Raw genomic sequence first — 25609 nt, 5'->3', positions numbered from 1 at the left:
GTGAAAGTAAGAATCGTGGGTATGTGGGTATCATCATAATTCCCAACTAATCTGTATGTGGTGAAAACACAGCGAGCCGATCCATCTACACCACTGTTGTTGTGACCAGCAGATCTGGCCTCCGCTTTCTTTCTAGGGGGGGATGCAGTTTAAGATTTTCTTAAGCTTCTCCTCAGGCTGAGACGATGGCTTTCTCATCTCCGGGCGGCCACATCATTGCGAGTGTCAGCAAATGGATAGTGGACGAAAATGGATCTGTGAGTGTTTGCACAAGGCTGCTTCAAACTATTCCACCACAACACGAAATTACAGAAGACCCGTTTCAGCACGGATGGAGAGACACCAAGCACTACTAAAATCAGTCTACACCCAAGGTTTTACATTTTCAATTATGTCTTGGATTCTGTCCTCAGAATCAAGGTCATAGCATGTGCTATATGGATAGGCATACATTTCACCTGATATTAGCACCTACTATCTACTATCTCTTTCTCTCCAAGTCTAAGTGTAAAATTTGAGAGAATTAAATGTCTATGTCAAACTTTGATTGAATCTATTCCATGGACATATAACTTTTATGAGTCAATCTTGCTACCTCAGGCTCGGAGAAGACACAGGGCAGGGTTTTCTAATGGTCTCCCACCTCAAGGTCAGGGAGAAATGCCCCCACGGTTGGAATCAATCTGGAGAGCTATTGAGATGACAGACATGCAGGCCGCTACTCCTTTCGGTTCTGCTGTCTGTGAAAATGAAGCCTTACAGGTTCACTGCATTTTATCTCCGCTTGGTTGGCTGGGGATTTGGGGATTTGGCATTTTGATTTGGCGTAGTTGCCTAGTAAACAATACAAAGTTATATTTCTTTTGAAATATCGTTGTAATGTTGTAATTAAACTAATCATATGATTGAAAACCTGCAATGTGATTGAAGACAAGCAGTATAATTACTGTTTCTGAATAGAACAGAATTGTATCTAATTGCCCATCTTGCGGAAATAAATTCCTATCCTTTTGCATGTTGCCCAATTCCCAAGACCCATGACATCAAGCTAGAGTCCCCTTTCTTTCGTGGTCAGTTAAATTGGTGACATTGGGGACCAGCCACATTGTCATTGAGGTGCCCGTGGTTGTGTAGGTGACATTGGGGACCAGACACGTTGTCATCGAGGTGCCCGTGGTTGTGTAGGTGACATTGGGGACCAGACACGTTGTCATCGAGGTGCCCGTGGTTGTGTAGGTGACATTGGGGACCAGACACGTTGTCATCGAGGTGCCCGTGGTTGTGTAGGTGACATTGGGGACCAGACACGTTGTCATTGAGGTGCCCGTGGTTGTGTAGGTGACATTGGGGACCAGACACGTTGTCATCGAGGTGCCCGTGGTTGTGTAGGTGACATTGGGGACCAGACACGTTGTCATCGAGGTGCCCGTGGTTGTGTAGGTGACATTGGGGACCAGACACGTTGTCATTGAGGTGCCCGTGGTTGTGTAGGTGACATTGGGGACCAGACACGTTGTCATCGAGGTGCCCGTGGTTGTCTAGGTGACATTGGGGACCAGACACGTTGTCATCGAGGTGCCCGTGGTTGTGTAGGTGACATTGGGGACCAGACACGTTGTCATTGAGGTGCCCGTGGTTGTGTAGGTGACATTGGGGACCAGACACATTGTCATTGAGGTGCCCGTGGTTGTGTAGGTGACATTGGGGACCAGACACGTTGTCATCGAGGTGCCCGTGGTTGTGTAGGTGACATTGGGGACCAGACACGTTGTCATCGAGGTGCCCGTGGTTGTGTAGGTGACATTGGGGACCAGACACGTTGTCATCGAGGTGCCCGTGGTTGTGTAGGTGACATTGGGGACCAGACACGTTGTCATCGAGGTGCCCGTGGTTGTGTAGGTGACATTGGGGACCAGACACGTTGTCATTGAGGTGCCCGTGGTTGTGTAGGTGACATTGGGGACCAGACACGTTGTCATCGAGGTGCCCGTGGTTGTGTAGGTGACATTGGGGACCAGACACGTTGTCATCGAGGTGCCCGTGGTTGTGTAGGTGACATTGGGGACCAGACACGTTGTCATCGAGGTGCCCGTGGTTGTGTAGGTGACATTGGGGACCAGACATGTTTGTCAATGTGTTGTTTATCTGTATTGAATCATCAGAATAGTACTACTAGTAATAATTAGAGAAGTAGAATGAATGGATGCCCTCTAGGTCGCCTCATTCCTTTGTCCATGCACACGCACGCACACACACACACACATAGACACACACACTTCCATCGTCCTCTGTCCTGATTGTTCAGCTATAGATCTGCTTTACCCTGCTCTCTTCAGACGCAACAACAGTCTCATTCACCATCTGTTCCTTATTGACTGTATTGACAGCCACTCAGCCAGGAGTGGGCAGAGAGTGGGAAATCAATTCCAGGCCTGTTGTTGCACATGGTCTGACTGCCTATTCAGCCTGTTGTTGTACATGGTCTGCCTGCCTATACAGCCTGTTGTTGTACATGGTCTGACTGTCTATACAGCCTGTTGTTGTACATGGTCTGACTGCCTATACAGCCTGTTGTTGTACATGGTCTGCCTGCCTATACAGCCTGTTGTTGCACATGGTCTGCCTGCCTATACAGCCTGTTGTTGCACATGGTCTGCCTGCCTATACAGCCTGTTGTTGTACATAGTCTATGTCTGCCTGTCTATACAGTCTGTTGTTGTACATGGTCTGACTGCCTTTTCAGCCTGTTGTTGCACATGGTCTGCCTGCCTATACAGCCTGTTGTTGTACATAGTCTATGTCTGCCTGTCTATACAGCCTGTTGTTGTACATGGTCTGACTGCCTATACAGCCTGTTGTTGTACATGGTCTGCCTGCCTATACAGCCTGTTGTTGTACATGGTCTGCCTGTCTATACAGCCTGTTGTTGTACATGGTCTGCCTGCCTATACAGCCTGTTGTTGTACATGGTCTGCCTGCCTATACAGCCTGTTGGTGTACATGGTCTGCCTGCCTATTCAGCCTGTTGTTGTACATGGTCTGCCTGCCTATACAGCCTGTTGTTGTACATGGTCTGACTGCCTATACAGCCTGTTGTTGTACATTGTCTGCCTGCCTATTCAGCCTGTTGTTGTACATGGTCTGCCTGCCTAGTCAGCCTGTCGTTGTACATAGTCTATGTCTGCCTGTCTATACAGCCTGTTGTTGCACATGGTCTGACTGTCTATACAGCCTATTGTCTGTCAGACATATCCACCTTGAGCTTCACTGACTCTCAGCGTTTGGGGCTCTTCCTGGTTCAAGAGGACATGATGATCCATGGACAAACCCCAAATATACACACACACAGACACACACACACAGCCAGCCATGTTCCCCCATCCCCTACTGCATATTAGGACCCCCCAGATAGCATCTCCTGTCATCCCCTTCTCTCCTTTCAACCCTCAGAATGACAACGATCTGATTTGCTATGCTAAACTCGGGCCAAGACAGCCACACAAAGGTCCGAGGCGGGAGGCGAGATACTAAATCCAAACTCAATTTGACTTTGGCTGCGTTGTTTGTGGTCCTTTTGCCTTGTGCTTTCGTTAAGTCTTGTAATTCCTATTTCCTTGCAGAATCAGAAGGATAAGGAGCCAGGGTTTAGTAATCCACTTGATTCAGCTCAGTGGTTGATTTTCTCTCCTCTCCTCTCTGTATGTCCTCTCCTCTCCTCTCTGTATGTCCTCTCCTCTCCTCTCTGTATGTCCTCTCCTCTCCTCTCTGTATGTCCTCTCCTCTCCTCTCTGTATGTCCTCTCCTCTCCTCTCTGTATGTCCTCTCCTCTCTGTATGTCCTCTCCTCTCCTCTCTGTATGTCCTCTCCTCTCTGTATGTCCTCTCCTCTTCTCTCTGTATGTCCTCTCCTCTCCTCTAAACTCCTAATCCTCTAATCTCCTCTCCTCTCCTCTCCTCTCCTCTCCTCTCCTCTCCTCTCCTCTCCTCTCCTCTCCTCTCCTCTCTGTATGTCTAGTATGATGGATAAGGATTAGACATGGTGGACAATAGTCTTGTATCTATAGCCACTAAAATCATTAACCACCAACCAGCCACAGGTATCAGGAGCAGTCGTTATGAACCTCTTAACTGTCTGTCTCTTAGGCGCTAATATAACATGCACGCAGGCACAAACACACACACACATACATAGATAGACAGACGGTAGATCTCCTTCACTCTACAGGGAGGTTAGATAGACGGTAGACCTCCTTCACTCTACAGGGTGGTTAGATAGACGGTAGACTCCTTCACTCTACAGGGAGGTTAGAGAGACGGTAGACTCCTTCACTCTACAGGGTGGTTAGATAGACGGTAGACCTTCACTCTACAGGGAGGTTAGATAGATGGTAGACTCCTTCACTCTACAGGGAGGTTAGATAGATGGTAGACTCCTTCACTCTACAGAGTGGTTAGATAGACGGTAGATCTCCTTCACGCTACAGGGAGGTTAGATAGACGGTAGACTCCTTCACTCTACAGAGTAGTTAGATAGACGGTAGACTCCTTCACTCTACAGGGTGGTTAGATAGACGGTAGACCTCCTTCACTCTGCAGGCTTGGTAGGGTTCCATCCACACTACACCACTCCGTTCCTAATCTGGCCCTCATACCATCATGGCCACATAATCATCCCCAGCTTCCAGTTGACTCATTCATCCCCCTCCTCTCTCTTGTAACTATTCCCCAGGCCGTTGCTGTAAATGAGAATGTGTTCTCAGTCAACTTACCTGGTAAATCGAAATAAAAAAAATGTCTCATCTTGATCGGATACACCGGCATTTCTTTGTCTTAGATGTTTTTTCTGACTTAACCATACGCCTCCTCACACAGCATGTCGCCCTCGCAACATGGCATCTCCAAAGAGTACACATCATTGACAGAGACAGAGGAAGCTTTCATGAGTTTCCTGTCTGATGTGCACTTTTATTAATCTTTCTACAGACCTGGGAAAGCTTGGTGAACCCTGCCGTGTGTGTGTGTGTGTGCGTGTGCGCTGGGGGGTGATTTTTCCTCAATGTGTGTGTGATTTTTCCTCAGAGTGTGTGTGTGATGTTCCTCAGAATGTGTGTGTGTGTGATGTTCCTCAGAATGTGTGTAATTGATGTTCCTCAGAATGTGTGTGTGTGATGTTCCTCAGAACAGATTCTTGTCCATCCATTGTGGACTAACAACACAGTGTATACTTCCTGAAAGTCATATAGATTGGTAAGGTTGGAGGTTAATACATTAATCATGAGGTCAAATGCCACCTAACCCGTTATTAAACTCTTGACTATCCAGTGTGTCGACGTAGAGACATGTGGAGGATAAACATAAATAGAGATGAACCTAAATGATCTGTACAGGCCATGAATTAGATGCCCATTGTGTTGATTGACTGAAATGCAAAATGCTAAACGTTGTCACCGGGGCTGGCTAGCTATGAGCTTTATACACTCAGCGTAAAAAACATTACGAACATAAGGAACCTTCCTAATATTGAGTCGCACCCCCCCCCCTTTGCCCTCAGAACAGCCTTAGTTTGTTGGGTCATGTACTCTACAAGGTGTCGAAAGCGTTCCACAGGGATGCTGGCCCATGTTGACTCCAATGCTTCCCACAGTTTTGTCAAGTTGACTGGATGTCCTTTCACATCATATCTATGTCTGCTGTCATATAACATACCAGGCAACACAAAATCAAAATGCAGTTGATTGCGCTCCCCATCTCAGCCCAGCCCCATTCTTGATAATTAAGTGATAGCACAGACAGATATATTACTGATGACATCAAATGCTGAGGCTTCATTTCCCACATACAGGTGGAGGGAAAAATCAGCACTGTCCGTTTGATTTCCTCCTCTCCCCTCTCTCTCTCTCTCTTTCTCTTTCTCTTTCACTTTCTCTCTCTCTCTCTCTCTCTTTCTCTCTCTCTCTCTCTTTCTCTCTCTCTCTCTCTTTCTCTATTTTCTCTCTTTCTCTCTCACTCTTTCACTCTCTCTCTTTCTTTCTCTCTTTCTCTCTCTTGCTCTGTTTCTCTCTTTCTCTCTCTCACTCTTTCGCTCTCTCTCTTTCTTTCTCTCTTTCTCTCTCTCACACTTTCACTCTCTCTTTCTTTCTCTCTCTCTCTTTCTCTCTTTCTCTCTTCCTCTCTCTCTCTCTTTCTTTCTCTCTTTCTATCTCTCTCTTTCTCTCTCTCTTTCTCACTCTCTCTTTCACTATTTCACTCTCTCTCTCTCTTTCTCTCTCTCTCTTTCTTTCTCTCTTTCTCTCTCTTGCTCTGTTTCTCTCTTTCTGATTTCCTCCCTCTGACTGACTGACTGAATGACTGACACATAATCCTATCACAGAGAATAGAGATAAAGCTCTTTATAAGCCAGTGGTAGGAGTAGCAGATAGCATTAGCATAAAAACAGGGCCTCTTCATATTCCTCTTGGCAGTTAATTGATGTTAATCAGAGGTGGTGTTGCAGCTAGACATGGATTGATTCATTAATTAGTATTGAGTTGCATCCTCTTTTTCCCTCAGAACAACCTCCATTCGTCGGGGCCTGGATTCTGAAAGGTGTCGAAAGCATTTCCACAGGGATGCTGCCCCATGTTGACTCCAATGCTTCCCACAGTTGTGTCAAGTTTGCTGGATGTCCTTTGGGTGGTGGACCATTCTTGATACATGGGAATGTGTGTAGTGTGGAAAAACCCAGCAGCATTGCAGTTCTTGACTCACTCAAACTGGTGCGCCTGGCACCTACGACCATACACCGTGTGTGTGTGTGTGCCCTCCCATTTATCTCTGAAAACCATACAGTTTTTACTCCTCTCCTGTGTTTGCATGTTTGTTGTCAAGATCCATAGAATGATTCTGATTTCTATGATTGCAACAGCATGGAGTGCTCTTTGTGTGTGTGTGTGTGTGTATGTGTGTGTGTGTGTACGTGTACACATGCGTTCCTCCTCCGCTTGCCTTTCTGGTCCTGGTAATTGGAGTGCTCTTTGTGTGTGTGTACACATGCGTTCCTCCTCCCCCTGCCTTTCTGGTTCTGGTAATTGGAGTGCTCTTTGTGTGTGTGTGTGTGTGTGTGTGTGTGTGTGTGTACACATGCGTTCCTCCTCCCCCTGCCTTTCTGGTTCTGGTAATTGGAGTGCTCTTTGTGTGTGTGTGTGTGTGTGTGTGTGTGTGTGTGTGTACACATGCGTTCCTCCTCCCCCTGCCTTTCTGGTTCTGGTAATTGGAGTGCTCTTTGTGTGTGTGTGTGTGTGTGTGTGTGTGTGTACACATGCGTTCCTCCTCCCCCTGCCTTTCTGGTCCTGGTAATTGGAGTGCTCTTTGTGTGTGTGTGTGTGTACACATGCGTTCCTCCTCCGCTTGCCTTTCTGGTTCTGGTAATTGGAGTGCTCTTTGTGTGTGTGTACACATGCGTTCCTCCTCCCCCTGCCTTTCTGGTCCTGGTAATTGGAGTGCTCTTTGTGTGTGTGTGTGTGTGTGTGTGTGTACACATGCGTTCCTCCTCCCCCTGCCTTTCTGGTTCTGGTAATTGCATGCTTTTAACACATTTAACCTGCTTACTGTCACCGCTGAGCCAGGTGTTGAGGTTAATGGAACTCATCTTATTGATGATCTCTATTGGAGGACGTTGGATGGAAACTCCAGGGCTCTGAGCTGAGGAGAGGGCAAAATGGAGCCTCGCTTAGTCACTATGAAAAATGTCAGGACTTGCATATCAGAAATGTGTGTGTGTGTGTGTTTATTTGCTTGTCTGCATGTGATGTGTGTGTGTGTGGTGTGTAAGTATGTGTTCCTCTGCACCTGTATTTGTGTGATAGAGAGTGTTTGAGTGATTTTACAGCTCAGCCCGTATACCTTAATTCCACACTTGGCTGAAGGTTGTACCTCCAGGTGTAATGTGGGGCTCAAATATCAGTTTGTCAGAAATGGAATTGAAGAAACCTCGTGTAGGCCCATCACAGGAGAACGAATGGTTTTCCCTTGCCCCTGCGTGACGGGGCCTTTAACTTGGACCGGGAAGACGATGAAGGACCCTATTTTCAAGTCGGGCAGGCAAAGGGCAGCCCTGTGATAAACTGCTGCTGGACGCTAGAGAAAGGACAGTGGAGAGGTAGGAAGGTCACTAGGGATGGAAAACTAGACTGAAATACTGTTGACTGGGAGTCAATATCATGATTAACTGCATACTAGCTAAACCTCCAAATGCAAATTGTAATTGTTATATGTAGACAATATAATGAACCTGCATACAATTGTATAGATATTTGTAGACGATTTCTCGTGATTTCTATTAATTTAAGCAACACAAACACCCCGGGACGGACAGAGTGATGTCCTACAAATACACGTTTGCACTGTGAGAATGTGTTTTAAGGATTTTACTAATTGATAATATAATGTTCCTAAAACCCATAGCCATTAAAGGGATATTTTGGGATTTTGGCAATGAAGCCGCTCAGCAAATCTCAATGTACTGTGAGAACCAGTGGTGGAAAAAGTACCCAATTGTCCTACTTGAGTAAAGGTTTAGATACTTTAATAGAAAGTTACTCAAGTAATAGTGGAAGTCACCCAGTAAAATACTACTTTAGTAAAAGTCTAAGTATTTGGTTTTAAATATAATTATGTATGAAAAGTAACTGTAATTGCTAAAATATACTTAAGTATGAAAAGTAAAAGTATAAATAATTTAAAATGTCTTATATTAAGCAAAGCAAATGTACAGATTTCCAGGGGCACACTCCAACACTCAGACATTATTTACAAAAGATGCATTTGTGTTTAGTGAGTCCACCAGGCCAGAGGCAGTAGGGATGACCAGGTGTTCTCTTGATGTAACAAGTACTTTTAGGTTGTCAGGGAAAATGTATGGTGTAAAAAGTACAATATTTTCTTTAGGAATGTAGTTAAGTAAAAGTAGTCAAAAATATAAATAGTAAAGTACAGATACCCCCCAAAACTTGAGTAGTACTTTAAAGTATTTTTACTGAAGTACTTAGCACCACTGGTGAGGAATGAAATACGTCCTCCATAGAGTTTATTCCAGGCATAGAGAGCATTGATGATGCACAGTAAGTTCTCCAGAGGTAGTTTAAAGGGATAGGCCCTTTAGTTACTTCCCTAGAGTCAGATGAGTGGATTCCATTGTTATGTATCTCCGTGCAGTGTGATGGAAGTTACAGGGACTTACGCCAATGCTAACTAACTTAGCACACCATTTGATCAGCATATCGACACGTAGGTCTAATACTCTCGTCTACTGCTACTTTAACTTCCGCCATGCATACAAAGCCCTCCCTTCGGCAAATCCAACCACGATGCCATCTTGCTCGTCCCGGCTTATATGCAGAAACTCAAACAGGTTGTACCAGTGACGAGAACCATTCAACGCTGGTCTGACCATTCGGAAGCCACGCTCTAAGATTGTTTTGAACTGGAATATGTTCCGGTCAGCCTCAGAGAATGATATTGATCTATACTAGAGGTCGACCGATTAATCGGAATGGCCGATTAATTAGGGCTGATTTCAAATTTTCATAACAATCGGAAATCTGTATTTTTGCCAATTTATTATTATTTTTTAAAATTTATTTTATTATTATTAATTATTTATTTATTTATTAACCTTTATTTAACTAGGAAGTTGAGAACACATTCTTATTTTCAATGACGGCCTAGAAATGGTGGGTTAACTGCCTCGTTCAGGGGCAGAACGACAGATTTTCACCTTGTCAGCTCGGGGGATCCAATCTTGCAACCTTAGAGTTAATTTGTCCAACGCAATAACGACCTGCCTCTCTCTTGTTGCACTCCACAAGGAGACGTCCTGTTACACGAATGCAGTAAGCCAAGGTAAGTTGCTAGCTTTAAACTTATCTTATAAAAAAACAATCAATCATAATCACTAGTTAAATACACATGGTTGAAGATATTACTAGATATTATCTAGCGTGTCCTGCGTTGCATATAATCTGACTGAGCATACAAGTATCTAAGTATCTGACTGAGCGGTGGTAGGCAGAAGGAGGCGCGTAAACATTCATTCAAACAGCACTTTTGTGCGTTTTGCCAGCAGCTCTTTGTTGTGCGTCAAGCATTGTGCTGTTTATGACTTCAAGCCTATCAACTCCCGAGATGAGGCTGGTGTAACCGAAGTGAAATGGCTAGCTAGTTAGCGCGCGCTAATAGCGTTTCAAACTTCACTCGCTCTGAGCCTTCTAGTAGTTGTTCCCCTTGCTCTGCATGTGTAACGCTGCTTCGATGGTGGCTGTTGTCGTTGTGTTGCTGGTTCGAGCCCAGGGAGGAGCGAGGAGAGGGACAGAAGCTATACTGTTACTGGTAATACTAAAGTGCCTATAAGAACATCCAATAGTCAAAGGTTAATTAAATACAAATAGTATAGAGGGAAATAGTCCTATAATAACTACAACCTAAAACTTCTTACCTGGGAATATTGAAGACTCATGTTAAAAGGAACCACCAGCTTTCATATGTTCTCATGTTCTGAGCAAGGAACTGAAACGTTAGCTTTCTTACATAGCACATATTGCACTTTTACTTTCTTCTCCAACACTTTGTTTTTGCATTATTTCAACCAAATTGAACATGTTTCATTATTTACTTGAGGCTAAATTGATTTTATTGATGTATTATATTAAGTTAAAATAAGTGTTCATTCAGTATTGCTGTAATTATCATTATTACAAATAAATAAATAAAAAATTGTCCGATTTAATCGGTATCGGCTTTTTGGTCCTCCAATAATCTGTATCGGCATTGAAAAATCATATTCGGTCGACCTCTAATCTATACGCTGACTCTGTGAGTGCGTTTATAAATAAGTGCATTGGAGATGTCGTACCCACTGTGACTATTTAAACCTACCCTAACCAGAAACCGTGGATGGCGGCATTTGCGAAAACTGAAAGCTCGATCCACTGCATTTAACCATGGAAAGATGTCTGGGAATATGACTGAAAATAAACAGTGTAGTTATTCCCTCTGCAAGGCAATCAAACAAGCAAAATGCCAGTACAGGGACAAGGTGGAGGCGCAATTCAACGGCTCAGACATGAGGCGTATGTGGCAGGGTCTACAGGAAATCCTCGACTACAAAATCAAAAACAGCCACGTCAAGGATACCAAAGTCACTCTTCCAGACAAACTAAATAGCTTCTTTGCACGCTTTGAGGATAATACAGTGCCGCCGTCGCGGCTCGCTAACAAAGACTGCGTACCCCCTCGCCTTCTCAGTGGATGACGTGAGTAAAACATTTAAACATGTTTACCCTCACGAGGCTGCTTGCCCAGACCGCATCCCTTGCCGCGTCCTCAGAGCATGCGCAGACCAGCTGGCTGGTGTGTTTAGGAACATATTTAATCACTCCCTATCCCAGTCTGTTGTCCCCATGTGCTTCAAGATGTCTTTCATTGTTCCTGTACCCAAGAAGGCAAAAATAACTGAACTGAATGACTATCGCCCCATAGCACTCACTTCTGTCATCATGAAGTGCTTTGAGAGCCTAGCCAAGGATCATATCACTGCCACCTTACCAGCCACCCTAGACCCACTTCAGTTTGCATACCGCCCCAATAGGTCCACAGATGATGCAATCTCAACCACACTGCACACTGCTCTATCCCATCTGGACAAAAAGAATACCTATGTTAGAATGCTGTTCATTGACTACAGCTCAGCATTCAACACCATAGTACCCTCCAAGGTCATCATCAAGCTGGAGGCCCTGGGTCTCAACTCCTCCCTGTGCAACTGGGTCCTGGACTTTCTGAAGGGCCACACCCAGGTGGTGAAGGTAGGAAACAATATCTTCGCTGACCCTTAACACCCTTCCATCTCAATCATTAAGTTTGCAGACGACACAACACTAGTGGGCTTGATCACCAACAACGACGAGACGGCCTACAGGGAGGAGGTGAGGGCACTCGGAGTGTGGTGTCAGGAAAACAACCTCTCACTCAACATCCAGAAAACAAAGGAGATGATCGTGGACTTCATGAAACAGCAGAGGGAGCTGCCCCCTATCCACATCGAAGGGACAGCAGTGGAGAAGGTGGAACATTTGAAGTTCCTGGGTGTACACATCACAGACAAACTGAAATGGTCCACCCACACAGACAGTATGCTGAAGAAGGCGCAACAGCGCCTCTTCAACCTCAGGAGGCGTAAGAAATGTGGCTTGTCAACCGAAAGCCTGACATACTTTTACAGATGCACAATCAAGAGCATCCTGTCTGGTTGTATCCCCGCCTGGTACAACAACTGCTCCGCCCTCAACTGCAAGAACAGAACAGCCTAAATTCTTCAGGGCATGGATTCTACAAGGTGTGGCGTACAAACGTTGCTCAATTGGTCTCAAGGGACCTAATGTGTGCCAGGAAAACATTCCCCACACCGTTACAACACCGCCAACAGCCTGTACTGTTGACACCAGGCAGGATGGGCCATGGACTCATGTTGCTTACGCTAAATCCTGACTCTGCCATCAGCATGATGCAACAGGAACCAGGATTCGTCGGACCAGGTAATGTTTTTCCACTCCTCAAATGTCCAGTGTTGGTGATCGCGTGCCCACTGGAGCCGATTCTTCTTGTTTTTAGCTGATGGGATTGTAACCCGGTGTGGTTGTCTGCTGCAATAGCCCATCCGTGACGAGCACTGACGAGTTGTGCGTTCCGAGATGCCGATCTGCACGTTGTATGTCCACACTATGAGGTTGGAATAATACTGTGAAAATTATGATAATGCCTTTTTTAGTGTAAGAGCTGTTTGAAAAGACCTCCTGCAATTTCTACCTGTTTTTTCCTGAGGGTTTTGGACCGCCTGGTAAGAGAGGAATCACACCAATAGAACTGGCCGACAGTCAGCCACTGATTGGTTTTGGCAAGACTGTTGACAGGAAATTTCACCGAAAGACCGACGGGAACACACTGGTACGGCTTGTAACGTGTGTGGAAAACACTGACTATACTGTAGCTGATGGCTTGTAACGTGTGTGGAAAACACTGACTGCAGGCAGAGGTTATAGTGTATCCGCCCTGATTCAGAGCTGTTGAGAGGGACCATTAGGCTGACCAATGGGCATCTTAACCTTAATGGGACACTGACCACTGCACCACGACATGTTGGACAACCATAAATGTTCCCTGAGTAAGGTTGTTTTGAAGATGCACTTTTGGATGTGGAAAGGTAAATGTTGGTCTTATGGTGGTCATTGTCAGGAACATTCTGAATGCAATGGACACATTCTAGAACACATTGTGGTTTCCTGTTTTTATTCCAACTTAAAGAACAGTCCACTGTTTAGTCATACAGGGTGGGTAGCCTAGTGGTTAGAGCAAGTTCGAATCCCCGAGCTGACAAGGTACAAATCTGAACAAGGCAGATAACCAACCCACTGTTCCTAGGCCTTCATTGAAAATAAGAATTTGTTCTTAACTGACTTGCCTAGTTAAATAAATACAGCTTCTTATTCTTATGGATGTCTCCACACTCTCTCCTTCAGAAATACATTGATCACAGTATACACTCGGACTCACTCCTATGTTGAGTAGCTCATTGTAACAGCTACTGTGGACTCAGTGCCCTATCCTCCAAACAATGTCATTGTACCCTGCTCTCCCTGGTCTCCCTGGTCTCCCTGGTCCATCTTGCTCACAACAATTTTAATGTCAAATTGACACTTGAATAGTTCTTTGTGGGTTTGGTATTGCCAGGCAACCGCAAAAAGGCTGCTGCATTCTCTCTATCTACCTGTCTCTCCCTATCCCATCCATCTATCTCTCTACCTCTATCTACCTGTCTCTTTCTCTTTCTCTCCCTATCCCATCCATCTATCTCTCTACCTCTATCTACCTGTCTCTTTCTCTTTCTCTCCCTATCCCATCCATCTATCTCTCTATCTCTATCTACCTGTCTCTCTCTCTTTCTCTCCCTATCCCATCCATCTATCTCTCTATCTCATCTACCTGTCTCTCTCTCTTTCTCTCCCTATCCCATCCATCTATCTCTCTATCTCTATCTACCTGTCTCTCTCTCTTTCTCTCCCTATCCCATCCATCTATCTCTCTATCTCTATCTACCTGTCTCTCTGTCTTTCTCTCCCTATCCCATCCATCTATCTCTCTCTCTATCTACCTGTCTCTTTCTCTCCCTATCCCATCCATCTATCCATCTATCTCTCTATCTCTATCTACCTTTCTCTCCCTATCCCATCCATCTATCTCTCTACCTCTATCTACCTGTCTCTCTCTCTTTCTCTCCCTATCCCATCCATCTATCTCTCTGTCTGTCTGTCTCTCTGTCTCTCTCTCGCTCTCACTCGCTCTCTCACTATCTGTCAGATTCTTCACGATGAGGAGTGGTGGGTTGTGTGTGTGTGTGTGTTTAGGGGGTGATTTAGAGAGAGGGGGGATGGTGGGTTGGTATAGTATTAACCGTAGCATAATGGTTGTGTGTGATGTAGGTAGCTGTTTGGCAAGCCTCCAGGCTATGGAGGTAAAATTAAAGCCCAGAAAATCAAATTAGGGAGTCCCAGGGGGTGTGGTGGTGATGAGCACTACTCATCTACTCTGATAGCCATGCACACACACACAAGCCTGCGCGCACGCACACACACACCCCACTGATGGCTGGGAGGCACAATTTGTTAACAATTACTGCTCGTTAGTTGAGCTTCCTGTTAGCGCCAAGCTACCATGGCTGATATCCGCACCAGGCTCTATTGTCTTGTAATTATCGCGGTTTGAGAGATGCCAGCGGTTTATCCATCTTCTTCAAGTTTCCCCAGCTTCCCTGATTGGCAATTTGCTTTGGAGTCACCATTATGGGAACACGCGTCTCCAATGTCGGCAGGATGGGTTTCAAATGATTATAATTACATTTTTCCACTGGTAGCTATAACATACCATTTATTTGCTCAAACATGCCACAAAAAAAAAAAATGTATCTGTCTTAGATTGTAAAGCAATAACATGTATTTCCATTTACCTGGGTATTTTGAAAAATATTTTATATTCAACTTTTATTTTTACAGGGAGTCAGTGCTGAGCCCAATGTCTCTTTTCCAGATGAACCATGGATAGCACCACAATACACATCAAAATACAATAAACACATAAAACTACACATTCATATACACATTAAAATACAATAAACACATACAACTACACATTTATATACACATTAAAATACAATAAACACAGAAAACTACACATTCATATACACATTAAAATACAATAAACACATACAACTACACATTTATATACACATTCAAATACAATAAACACATAAAACTACACATTCATATACACATTAAAATACAATAAACACATAAAACTACACATTCATATACACATTAAAATACAATAAACACATACAACTACACATTTATATACACATTAAAATACAATAAACACAGAAAACTACACATTCATATACACATTAAAATACAATAAACACATACAACTACACATTTATATACACATTAAAATACAATAAACACAGAAAACTACACATTCATATACACATTAAAATACACGTTATTATACACAACTATACACGAAAAGCAAAACAATCATAAAAACACAGACACATTCTTCAGTTAAAAAGGTTCCCTAACAACCATCTGAAATGCCATAGAGGCACCAATTCGTCCAATTGTAAAGTGTATTCTAGATCATTCCACGTGTAAGTTGCTATAAAACTCAGTGCAGAGTGAAGGGATCCATTCATGAGGGTTTGGTAGCCCGTACATCTATAGGTTAACTAATGAGGTAAAGGTATGGCAGAAGTTTATACAGGAAGGCTTTTATAGACAAGAAGGTCGAGGAGACTTCAAGGAAGGTCAGCCTACTTTCCGATACAAAATGCAATAATGTGTACTGAACCTATCGCCCGTAATAAAGCACAATGCTCTGTGATAAACTGTGTCCAGTACAGTGGCAGCTGCATTCATATAGGCAATATCTCCATAGTCAATAACTGGATTTAAATGTTCACTGAATTATTTGTTTTCTGCTATTTAACGAAAAACAGGACCTGTTCCTATAGAATAAACCTATTTTAATTGTTAATTTTCTTAACTAGCCAGCTGTGGGGACAATAGTTAACACCACAGTTTCATCTGCATACAGGTGAAAGTACAACTTTTTTTAAATATATATATTTTTTTATAAAAAAAAACAACAATATTGTTAATGAAAATAGTCAAAAGAACTGGACCAAGAATCGGTCCCTGTGGGACACCCTTTGTTATATCCAGATTTAACTCCATCAGTTAATACACACTGGGTTATTTCAATCATTGTCAAACCAGCTACACACAGCCTGGTCCAGTCCAATTTATGAAAGCCTCAGAATGAGTAATAGGTATGGACGTTAGACAGGTCAATAAAAAGGGCTGAAACAATGTTTCTTCTTATCCAAACAATCAAGACACAATTGAATACCAAAGAAGTAGCAGAGATGGTACTATAACCTGGTCTTAAAGCCTGACTGGTGTACATTTAGAATACATTTCGTAGTTAAAAAGTTGGGTATTTACCAAGGATTCTAGAATTTTTACAAAAGAGTTCGGAAACGGGGCAACAAGGTCACCACCTCTGTGAAGGGGTAATATATGGGCCGGCCGCCTTCCAGACCCTAGGGATGGTATCATGTGTTAAAGATTTTGCAATCAGAGGATCAGATATTTGCAGTAAGAAAGTATCAAGCAAATCAACCCCAGTGGATTTTTGTTTTACATACATCTTGTGCAATACGTCTCAAGTAGAAAGTTGTTGAAATGAAAACAAAGATTCACTAAAATAATTTATCCATACCTTTTTATTGCAAAACAATCAGTGCCATCTACAACTGTCTCTGAGATCTGTGATTTGTCATTTAGCGTATACTGTATACATACCATGCAATTGATTTGCTTTGTTAGAACAGTTTATGTTGCCCTCAGAACAGCCTCAATTCATTGGACTCTACAAGGTGTCGAAAGTATTCCACAGAGATGCTGGCCCATGTTGACTCCAATGCTTCCCACAGTTTTGTCAAGTTGGCTGGATGTCCTTTGGGTGGTGGACCATTCTTGATACACACGGGGAAACTGTGACGCGTGAAAACCCATCAGAGTTTCAGTTCTTGACACACTCAAACCGGCACGCCTGGCACCTACTACCATATCCTGTTCAAAGACACTTTAATATTTTGTCTTTTCACCCTCTGAATAGCACACATACACAATCCATGTTTCAAGGCTTAAAAATCCATCTTTAACCTGTCTCCTCCCCTTCACCTACACTGATTGAAGTGGATTTAACGAGTGACATCAATAAAGGATCATAGCTTTCACCTGAATTCACCTGGTCAGTCTGTCAGGGGAAAAGCAGGGGTTCCTAATGTTTTCTATGCTCAGTGTATATCCTTCCTAATGTCATAGTTGTAAATGTAATTTGTATTGATATTTTCCTTTTATTATTGGCTTTTTCATATAGGACGTTCTGGTTAAACGTTTTCCAGTCAAACTATGAGGCTATTCTCTGTGATCAATTCAACGGCCCTCACTAACGCTCTCACTACTCGCTCTCTCTGTGCTCAGGTCTTAGCAGCTCTTTTTCTCCCCCCCCCTCTCTCTCTCTCTCTCGCTCTCTCTCTTTCTCCTCCTCCCTCGCTCTCTCTTTCTCCCCCCCTCTCGCTCTCTCTTTCTCCCCCCCCCTCTCTCTCTCTTTCTATCCCCCCTCTCTCTCTCTTTCTATCCCCCTCTCTCTCTCTCTCTCTCTCTCTCTCTGTGTCTCTCTCTCACTGTCTCTCTCTGACTGCCTCTCTCCCTCTCCCCCCCTCTCTCACTTCTCTCTCTCTCTCTCTCTCGGTTTCTGTTTCTCTCCTCTCTCCCTGTCTTTCTCTCTCACTCTCTCTGTATAATGCGGTGTGAATCCAATGCTGCTCACACAAAGGAACATCATTGTGTAACTGTGCTTCGATCTTAATGAGCCAACACTCTGGGTATCGTACGCCCCTTCCACCTTTCCATGGGCCCCTAACCACACCCCTCATTAATATTAACCCACCCTACCTCATTATTCATGAGCAGCTCTCTGTGTAGTCATGTGCACCGAGGCTAAGAGGGAAAAGAGGGCGTGTCTTACCCAGTGAGCGGGAGAGCGGGAGAGCGGGAGTCACAACTCCAGCGTGTGGTGTGTGTGAGAGAGAGAGAGAGAGAGGAGAGAGGCACCGGCAGATGCTGAAACTGTTACTATTACTACCACCATCGCTACTAGTGTATCCATTACAGTCAGTGCTTCTATAAGAGCATTTCTCTAGTACAACCAGCTGGAGCTTTTCTGTGGTTGTCTGTGAACGACTGTGTGGGTTTGTTTACGACTGTGTGTGTGAATGAGTGTGTGATGCCCTGTACAGAGTGACTGATGAGAACGGGTGCACTGGTCTGGAGGGTGACCCCGTCCGTACAGTTCCACTGCCGCTGCTGTCGCTCGGGGACGATTGGACGTCCGGCGTTGCCACGACGACTAGAATGGGCTGCAATCTGTGCACTTTACAGAAACGAGAGGAACACTATAAGCTGCTGTATGAGATCGCACAGGTGAGTGGAGCCATCTCTGATGCAGGGGCTCGCTGCTGCCATTCAGTCAGGGTGCTTTTGTGTATGGTGTGTGTGTTGTGTATGGTGTGTGTGTTGTGTGTGTGTTGTTTATGACGTTCATTTGTGCTGCGTTTGGTGTGTGTGTGTGTGTGTGTTGTGTATGGTGCGTGTGTGTCGTCTATGGTCTGTGCAGAGTAGTTTTACTATCTTGCATCTCTGCTGTGTGTTGAGAGGATCTGTGTTTTATACCTGTTAGGAGGACAGTGTCAGACGTTACATCTAAGACAAAGAGAATGAGAGATAAATACAGGGAAAGGATAAGGAGAGAGAGACTCATGTATTTGATGCAGCGAGGCAGAGTGGTCTTTAAAGTGTCAGAGTAGAGTGGTGCCCATTCAGCCAGCCAGCCGGAGAGTCAGACAGCCAGAGAGTCAGACAGCCAGAGAGTCAGCCAGCCAGAGAGTCAGCCAGCCAGCCAGAGAGTCAGTCAGCCAGCCAGCCAGAGAGTCAGCCAGCCAGCCAGAGAGTCAGCCAGCCAGCCAGAGAGTCAGCCAGCCAGCCAGAGAGTCAGCCAGCCAGCCAGAGAGTCAGCCAGCCAGCCAGAGAGTCAGCCAGCCAGCCAGAGAGTCAGCCAGCCAGCCAGAGTCAGCCAGCCAGTCAGAGAGTCAGCCAGCCAGAGTCAGCCAGCCAGCCAGAGAGTCAGCCAGCCAGCCAGAGAGTCAGCCAGCCAGCCAGAGAGTCAGCCAGCTAGCCAGAGAGTCAGCCAGCTAGCCAGAGAGTCAGCCAGCCAGCCAGAGTCAGCCAGCCAGCCAGAGTCAGCCAGCCAGTCAGAGAGTCAGCCAGCCAGAGTCAGCCAGCCAGCCAGAGAGTCAGCCAGCCAGAGAGTCAGCCAGCCAGAGAGACAGCCAGCCAGCCAGCCAGAGAGTCAGCCAGCCAGCCATAGACTCAGCCAGCCAGCCAGAGAGTCAGCCAGCCAGCCAGAGAGTCAGCCAGCCAGCCAGCCAGAGAGTCTGCCAGCCAGCCAGCCAGAGAGTCAGCCAGCCAGCCAGAGAGTCAGCCAGCCAGCCAGAGAGTCAGCCAGCCAGCCAGAGAATCAGCCAGCCAGCCAGAGAGTGAGTCAGCCAGCCAGAGAGTGAGTCAGCCAGCCAGAGAGTGAGTCAGCCAGCCAGAGAGTGAGTCAGCCAGCCAGAGAGTGAGTCAGCCAGCCAGAGAGTGAGTCAGCCAGCCAGAGAGTGAGTCAGCCAGCCAGAGAGTGAGTCAGCCAGCCAGAGAGTGAGTCAGCCAGCCAGAGAGTAAGTCAGCCAGCCAGAGAGTAAGTCAGCCAGCCAGAGATTCAGCCAGCCAGAGATTCAGCCAGCCAGCCAGAGAGTCAGCCAGCCAGCCAGAGAGTCAGCCAGCCAGAGATTCAGCCAGTCAGCCAGCCAGCCAGCCAGAGAGTCAACCAGCCAGAGAGTCAGCCAGCCAGCCAGCCAGCCAGAGAGTTAGCCAGCCAGAGAGTCAGCCAGCCAGAGAGTCAGCCAGCCAGAGAGTCAGCCAGCCAGAGAGTCAACCAGCCAGAGTGGAGAAGACTAAAGCACACTCACCTGAGTGGACTAGACTAGAGCAGACTAGACTAGAGCAGACTAGACTAGAGCAGGGTAGAGTCGAGCAGACTAGACTAGAGCAGGGTAGAGTAGAGCAGACTAGACTAGAGGAGACTGGACTAGAGCAGGGTAGAGTAGAGCAGACTAGACTAGAGCAGACTGGACTAGAGCAGGGTAGAGTAGAGTAGACTAGTCTATTGTAGAGTAGAGTTAGAGCCAGCTAGACTATGGTACGGTAGACTAGAGCAGGGTGGAGTAGAGTAGACTATGGTAGGGTAGACTAGAGCAGAGTGGAGTAGACTATGGTAGAGTAGAGCATGGTAGAGTAGAGCATGGTAGTGTAGACTAGACTGTAGTAGAGTAGACTAGACTGTGGTAGAGTAGACTAGACTGTGGTAGAGTAGACCAGACTATGGTAGAGTAGACCAGACTATGGTAGAGTAGACCAGACTATGATAGAGTAGACCAGACTATGGTAGAGTAGACCAGACTATGGTAGAGTAGAGCAGGGTAGTGTAGAGTAGAATAGACTATGGTAGAGTAGACTAGAGCAGACAAGTCTAGACTATGGTAGGATAGACTGGGGTAGAGTAGGGTAAAGCAGGGTAGTGTAGTGAAGAGCAGGGTAGAGTAGACATGCTCTAGGAAGGGGTACAAAGCTGTTTTGGGGGGTTTGAGCAATTTGTGACTGGCTTTCACAAAGTGAGTTTGTCTGTGTTCAGTAGCAGAGTGTTTAGGGTTTAGGTACTGTCATGCTGTCGGTTTAATAGCAGACTGTTTAGGGTTTAGGTACTGTCATGCTGTCTGTTTAATAGCAGACTGTTTAGGGTTTAGGTACTGTTTGAGTCTTGTGTTTTCCTTCCAAGTCTTTGGGGCTTGGGTTTGTTTTGCCTTTATTTTGTGGGGGAGTGCTTTGAGCATGTTTGATGCCACTCTTCTGAGGTTAGATTCAATTGTAGGATTTAATCCAGTTTTTTAAGACACCTGTGTGTTTCAGCTCTCTGCAGGTGTTGTCATCTCAATGTCATGGAAGTTCAGCGCCTAAGGCAATTTACACTAGTACTTCACCTTTTCTGCTTTGGTCTTCAAGAAAGAATGACTGTGTATGTCTCACACCAAAGAGTTAATGCTTTAATCCTTTGGTGCACTAGTAAGCATTACTCTGCTATTGTATCAATTTGATTATCAGTATGCGGATCTCAAAAGATATCTTTAAAACCTGTTTGGGAAAGGTGTGCCGCTAGAGGGACACCTCGACAACATCCGATGAAATTGCAGAGCGCCAAATTCAAATGAAAGTATTATAAATATTTAACTTTCATAAAATCACAAGTGTAATAAATCAAAATAAAGCTTAACTTCTTGTTAATCCAGCCGCTGTGTCAGATTTCAAAAGGCTTTACAGCGAAAGCAACTATTATTATCTGAGGACAGCGCCCAGCACACAAAACCATACAAACATTTTCCAGCCAAATAGATTAGTCACGAAAGTCAGAAATAGCAATAACATTAATCACTTACCTTTGATGATCTTCATATGGTTGCACTCACAAGACTCCATGTTACACAATAAATGTTTGTTTTGTTCGATAAAGTCCCTCTTTATGTCCAAAAACCTCCGTTTTGTTGGCGCGTTTTGTTCAGTAATCCATTGGCTCAAAGGCAGTCACAACAGACAGATGAAAAATCCAAATAGTACCAGTAAAGTTTGTAGAAACATGTCAAAGATGTTTATAATCAATCCTCAGGTTGTTTTTTGTCTAAATAATCAATAATATTTCAACCGGACAATAGCGTCGTCAACATAAAGGACAAACAACAAAAGGCACACTCTAGGTTGCTGGCACCAAACAGCTCTGGGACTTTCCACTGTCCACTCATTCAAAATGGTCATTCTCCCTAATTTTTCAGAATAAAAGCCTGAAAAAATGTCTAAAGACTGTTCACCTCTAGTGGAAGGCATAGGGAACGCAAGCTGGGTCATATCCCTTTATATGGTGGACAGGCTTTAAATGGAAAAACACCCATTTCAAAATAATCGCACTTGGATGGATTTTCCTCGGGTTTTCCCCTGCCATATCAGTTATGTTATACACAGACATTATTTTAACAGTTTTGGAAACTTTAGAGTGTTTTCTATCCAAATCTACCAAATGATATGCATATCCTAGCCTCTGGGCCTGAGTAAGTCTTCCATATACTACCTCAATCTCCTCCATTCCCCCCGTCTCCCCAGTCTTCTGCATACCACAATCTCCCCCATCACCCCCAGTCTTCTGCATACCACAATCTCCTCCAGCACCCCCAGTCGCCCCAGTCTTCTGCATACCACAATCTCCTCCAGCACCCCCAGTCTCCCCAGTCTTCTGCATACCACAATCTCCCCCAGCACCCCCAGTCTACCCTATTCCCCCCAGCACTCCTCCAGTCTCCTCCAGCATTCCGTCTCCCCAATTTCCCCAGCACTCCCTGTCTCCCCCAGCAATCCCAGTCTCCCCATTCCACCCAGCACCCCCAGTCTTCCCAGTCTCCCTCATTCCCCCCAGCACCCCCAGTCTCTCCAGTCTCCACCAGCAGCCCTTATCTCATGACAGGCTAATAACTGAGGAGCTCAGCCTCTCCCGGAGCTCAACCATGGAGCTCCACCAACCCCCATCCCTCCTACAGGCAGTCTTCACACCAGTGTGATCACAGCCGATTTACAGTCTATACAACCATCCGGTGTATCAATTAGATGTGAAAGGTCTCTCTTTACCCTCGTGGAGAGAGGAAAGGAGTGGAAAGGAAGGTAGAGGAGTGAAGAGGAAGGTAGGGGAGTGGAGGGTAGGGGAAGGTGGAGGGTAGAGGAAGGTGGAGGGTAGAGGAGGAGAGTGGAGGATAGAGGAGTGAAGGGTAGAGGAAGGTAGAGGAGTGGAGGGTAGAGGAGAGGAAGGTAGAGGGGAGAGGAGGGTAGAGGAGATGAAGGTAGAGGAGTGGAGAGGAAGGTAGAGGAGAGCAAGATGGAGGGGAGGGTAGTGGAGAGAAAGGTAGAGGAAGCTAGAGGAGTGGAGAGGACGGTAGAGAAGAGGAGAGGAGGGTAGTGGAGAGGGAGGTAGAGGAGTAGACAGGAGTGGAGAGGAAAGGAGTGGAGAGGAAGGTAGAGAAGGGTAGAGGAGTGTATAGGAGTGTAGAGGAGAGGGAAGAGAAGAGGAAGAGAGGAGGAGAGGAGAGAGAAAGGGGAGGGAATTGATGAGGATTGAAAGGAGAGGAGCTTGTTTTCTCAGCGCCTCCTGTCAGGACTCAACTACCATTGTCATAATCATTGGTGTGAATGAATAAAGGTGATGCGTGCATCTGTACCAGCACCACTGATGAAGGACCTGGCTAATTATCAAACAGACCTAGTTGAAACTTTCATAGGAAGGAGGGAGAGAGAGTAAGAGGGAGGGAAAGAGGGAGAAACATAGAGAAGAAGGGAAAGAGGGAGAAACATAGAAAAGAGAGAGAAGAAGGGAAAGAGGGAGAAACATAAGGAGACGGGAGAGAGAGGGGGGAAAGAAGGAGAAACATAGCAGAGAGCGAGAGACAGGAGAGAGAGTAAGAGAGAGAGAAAGAGGGAGAAACATATGAAGGAGAGACATAGGAGAGAGAGTAAGAGAGAGGAGGGAAAGAGGGAGAAACATAGCAGAGAGAGAGAGGAGGAAATGAGGGAGAGACAGGAGAGAGAGTAAGAGAGAGAAGGAGGGAAAGAGGGAGAAACATAGGAGAGAGAGAGGAGGGAAAGAGGGAGGGACAGGAGAGAGAGTGAGAGAGAAGTAGGGAAAGAGGGAGAAACATAGAGAGAGAGAGAGAGAGACGAGGGAAAGAGGGAGAGGGAGTAAGAGAGAGAAAGAGGGAAAGAGGGAGAGACATAGGAAGGAGATGGGAGAGAGAGGAGGGAAAGAGGGAGAAACATGAGAGAGTAAGAGATAGAGAAGGAGGGAGAGACATAGGAGAGGGAGTTAGAGAGAAGGAGGGAAAGAGAGAGAAACATAGGAAGGAGATGGGAAAGAGGGAGAAACATAGGAGAAAGAGTAAGAGTGAGAGAAGGAAGGAAAGAGGGAGAAACATTGGAAGGAGATGGGAGAGGGAGAGAAGAGGGAGAGACAGGAGAGAGAGTAAGAGAGAGAGGAGGGAAAGATGGAGAAACATAGGAAGGAGACGGGTGAGAGAGAGGAGGGAAAGAGAGAGAAACATGAGAGAGTAAGAGATAGAGAAGGAGGGAGAGACATAGGAGAGGGAGTTAGAGAGAAGGAGGGAAAGAGAGAGAAACATAGGAAGGAGATGGGAGAGAGAGAAGGAGGGAAAGAGGGAGAAACATAGGAGAAAGAGTAAGAGTGAGAGAAGGAAGGAAAGAGGGAGAAACATTGGAAGGAGATGGGAGAGGGAGAGAAGAGGGAGAGACAGGAGAGAGAGTAAGAGAGAGAGGAGGGAAAGATGGAGAAACATAGGAAGGAGACGGGTGAGAGAGAGGAGGGAAAGAGAGAGAAACATAGGAGAGTAAGAGAGAGAGGAGGGAAAGAGGGAGAAACATATGAGAGAGAGTAAGAGAGAGAGGAGGGAAAGAGAGAAACATAGGAGAGTAAGAGAGAGAGAAGGAGGGAAAGAGGAAGACACATAGGAGAGAGAGAAGGAAAGACAGAACGATGGTTGAAGAATGGAGATGGGAAGAGAATCACGGCAACAGATGAAGAGAGAAAAAGGTATCGAGGGAGAGAGAGGAAAGGAAAGGAGTGTGTGAGTACACTTCCCTCCTCTGTCACGAGTATCTTCCTGAACACAAAGACACACTGACACACTTCCAACCCGCTGTGTATCTGTGAGAGCTCCACTGCCCAGAGGATTCTCGCTCTCTGTCTCGCTGTCTCTCGCTCTCTATTTCAATTCAATTAAGGGCTTTATTGGCATGGGAAACACATTTACATTGCCAACACAAGTGAAGTAGATAATAAGCAAAAGTGAAATAAACAATACAAATTAACAGTAAACATTACACTCACAGAAGTTCCAAAAGAATGAACCCATTTCAAATGTCATATTATGTATATATACAGTGCTGTAATGATATGCAAATAGTACAAAAGATGGGTTGTATTTACAATGGTGTTTGTTCTTCACTGGTTGCCCTTTTCTTGTGGAAACAGGTGACACATCTTGCTGCTGTGATGGCATACTGGTATTTCACCCAATAGATATGGGAGTTTATGAATATGTGGGACTGATGTTTAGGCCAAGGTATGTATAGTTTTTTCTGTGCTCTAGGGCAACGGTATCACGATGGAATTTGTATTTGTGGTCCTGGCGACTGGACCTTATTTGGAAAAGCATTATTTTTGTCTTACTGAGATTTACTGTCAGGGCCCAGGTCTGACAG

At 45.3% G+C, this 25609-nt stretch overlaps 1 protein-coding gene across 1 annotated transcript in view; it reads left to right on the top strand.

Moving 5' to 3' along the window:
* The first annotated feature begins 18211 nt into the window (after nt 1–18211).
* Nucleotides 18212–25609, top strand: part of LOC110499989 (PDZ domain-containing RING finger protein 4) — a 128586-nt gene continuing 121188 nt past the window's right edge. Inside the window, exon 1 of the mRNA XM_021577085.3 lies at nt 18212–18634. Coding sequence (XP_021432760.2) covers nt 18566–18634 — 69 coding nt within the window. The 5' untranslated portion in view covers nt 18212–18565. The remainder of the gene's footprint in view (nt 18635–25609) is intronic.

The sequence above is a fragment of the Oncorhynchus mykiss genome, chromosome 2, assembly GCF_057628025.1.
Source record: "Oncorhynchus mykiss isolate SJ-2025 chromosome 2, ASM5762802v1, whole genome shotgun sequence".
NCBI classification, from domain to species: domain Eukaryota; kingdom Metazoa; phylum Chordata; class Actinopteri; order Salmoniformes; family Salmonidae; genus Oncorhynchus; species Oncorhynchus mykiss.
This window is presented reverse-complemented; position numbering and strand designations above follow the sequence as displayed.